Genomic DNA, 2,411 nt, shown 5'->3' on the forward strand with positions numbered 1-2,411 from the left:
AGCCGAGCTGGCCGCCCGCGCCCGGGGGGCCCGCGGGGCTGCCGGCTCGCCGCGTCAGGTCCACCACCTCGCTCCGGCCGTGCTCGGCGGGCGTGGGTGCCAGGCTTAGGGCCTGGCCCGAGCAGCCAGGGGGCGAGTCCGCGGACTTGGACGAGCCCTGCTTGGAGTCCCGCGGGGACAGGGAGTGTCCGCCTGGCTTGCCGCCCGCCGCCGCGGAGTCGCCAGGGGCGCTCGGAATGAAGTTCTCCCCGTTGCTGGAGAACCCGTTGGGGGGCTTGGAGTCGTTGACGTGAGGGATAGGGATGGGGATGGGGATGGGCACCGGTAGGGGCACGATCACGGGGTATGGCACGAGCAGGGTCGGGGGCGGCACCAGCGGGGCGAGGGACGGCAACCCGAAATTCATCATCTGGGGCACCGGCATCGGACCATTTGGCATCATGCTCACCGGCGGGAAGGGAAGACTCGGCAGCGGGGCGCCCGGGGGCGGCGGGGGCAGCAGGCCTGGGGGGTTCCCGGGCATGGTGGGAGTGCTCGGTGGGTGGATGTGGGGCGATAGCATGGGCCGGTGCATGGGGCTGGAAGTGGGGCCCAGGTTCCTGGGGCCGCCGGGCGGGGGCCCGATACCAGGAAGCATGGGGTTGGACAGGGGACTGTTGGGGTTGGAGGCGTGGTGCGGAGGCCCGCGGATGAAGGGTGGGCGTATCTGCTGCATGATCTGCTGCTCCATGAAGATGGGCAACGGCACTGGGCCACGGTTGGTCATCACCATGGGAGGGCTGCGAGGCGGGACGCCAAGGGGAGGCCCGATGCTAGCAGGTGGCTGGACGGAGACAGGAGGGATATTTGGAGTCTCGCTGATGGGGATGGACTTGGGCACTGGCGTGGGGATTTTAGTGACAGAGCAGTTGGCAGTGTCAGATGGAGAGACGGTGGTGGACGCCGACGGGCCAGGGCCCTGGCTTTGGCCAGCTGTAGCCACCGGGGAGGGGGCCTTCCTCCGAGCATCTGTTAGCGGGATATTCCAAGAGTCTGGAGTGAGCAGCTGCACCCCGGTGCCTTCTGCTTTATTTTCCATGGGAGGGTGTAATGTGCTGCATAGCCCAGCTGGAAGATTGGCCGGCGTCTCTTTGTAGAAAATGTCCATTTTGTATTGATTGAGACATTTTGCACTGCAGAACTGAAGCCTTCTTTCCCCGTCCCCAAAATCCAGGTATTCTTTTGTGTGTCTTATGTGCTTACACCAGTCACATACCTACAACACAGTAATAAAAAACCACAACAGGTAAGACAAGCAATTTACCTGGGTAGATGACGTTTCGTGTTTCACATAAACGTTCTTTTAGACTTTACCAGCACTTCTCAAACAGGCAGGACTGTTTCCTTCTAAAAGGTAAAATTCTGAAATGTTTGTAAAATGATGGGTTGGCTTTATAAATATGAGCCCTTCAGAATACCAATTATCACAACCTCCTATTCTTTCTTCTTAAAGAAATTGTGTTGTCCCCTTTAAGCATGACTTAAAGACGGTTCTGAGAAAAGGGAATATATATACCTGTCCAATGTACCTGCCCACACATTTTCACTTGTCAGAAAGGCTCATTGTAAATGCAAACCTAAAGAGTTTTGGAGGGAAATGTTCTCCAGAAAGTTCAATGGGCTTGAAATATTACCCCTTACAATTCTCCTCATGTGAAGTCACTTTACACTGTTGACTATGTTTGATAATGCAGTTGGAAAGGGTGTACTGTGTTAACCAATAACACAAAGCGCTGAACATCATTATGTCTGGCTTCCAAGGAGAAACTTGGAATTAATCATGAAGTCTGTGTGAGGTTTAGCTATTCCCAACCTGTGATGTTGCAGCAAGCTAGAATTATTTTTTGAGCTGTTTGCCCACTCTCTCTCAGTAGTCAGAATTTTTGGTGACATTTCTTGGCAGGCAGTCTTATTTAACAACTTTTCAAACACCAGAGAACATTTTCCAAAAGTTGTTATGGCTTTTTCCCCCCTTCAGATCTACTCCTGGCAAAAGAAAGACATCACCAAATTTATTTTAAAGTTGGGCTGCAGAACTAATTAAAGGCTGAGAGCTTCTCCCAATTGGAAATCACTAGACATCAAAGTTCAAAAAATACTCATTCTCAGCTTCAGAACCCATTACTTTGGAGAAATTATTGTGATTTCATTAACACATTAATTTTGCAACACCATCAGCTCTCACAGATGGTGAAGACATGATCTACAATTCAAATATGACTCTTGTTTGCACAAATGTCTTTCCTTCATATGGCATTTTAAACAAGAATTAATATGAGTAATCTTGCCATAGCTATAAACAGATAAACAGATGTCAAAATTTTCAATAGTTCTTTCAGTGCCTTACTTTTTTTTTGACAGAGTTTTACACA

General features: G+C 51.3%; 1 protein-coding gene across 1 annotated transcript in view; it reads right to left on the reverse strand.

Moving 5' to 3' along the window:
• Positions 1 to 4: 4 nt before the first annotated feature.
• The window catches only part of LOC108525500 (sine oculis-binding protein homolog), a gene marked incomplete at both ends in the record, with an annotated part of 5,795 nt that continues 3,388 nt past the window's right edge, over positions 5 to 2,411 (reverse strand). The window contains one exon of the mRNA XM_017866457.1: positions 5 to 1,255. Coding sequence (XP_017721946.1) covers positions 5 to 1,255 — 1,251 coding nt within the window. The remainder of the gene's footprint in view (positions 1,256 to 2,411) is intronic.

The sequence above is a fragment of the Rhinopithecus bieti genome, unplaced genomic scaffold (assembly GCF_001698545.2).
Source record: "Rhinopithecus bieti isolate Rb0 unplaced genomic scaffold, ASM169854v2 scaffold_61053, whole genome shotgun sequence".
Taxonomy (NCBI): domain Eukaryota; kingdom Metazoa; phylum Chordata; class Mammalia; order Primates; family Cercopithecidae; genus Rhinopithecus; species Rhinopithecus bieti.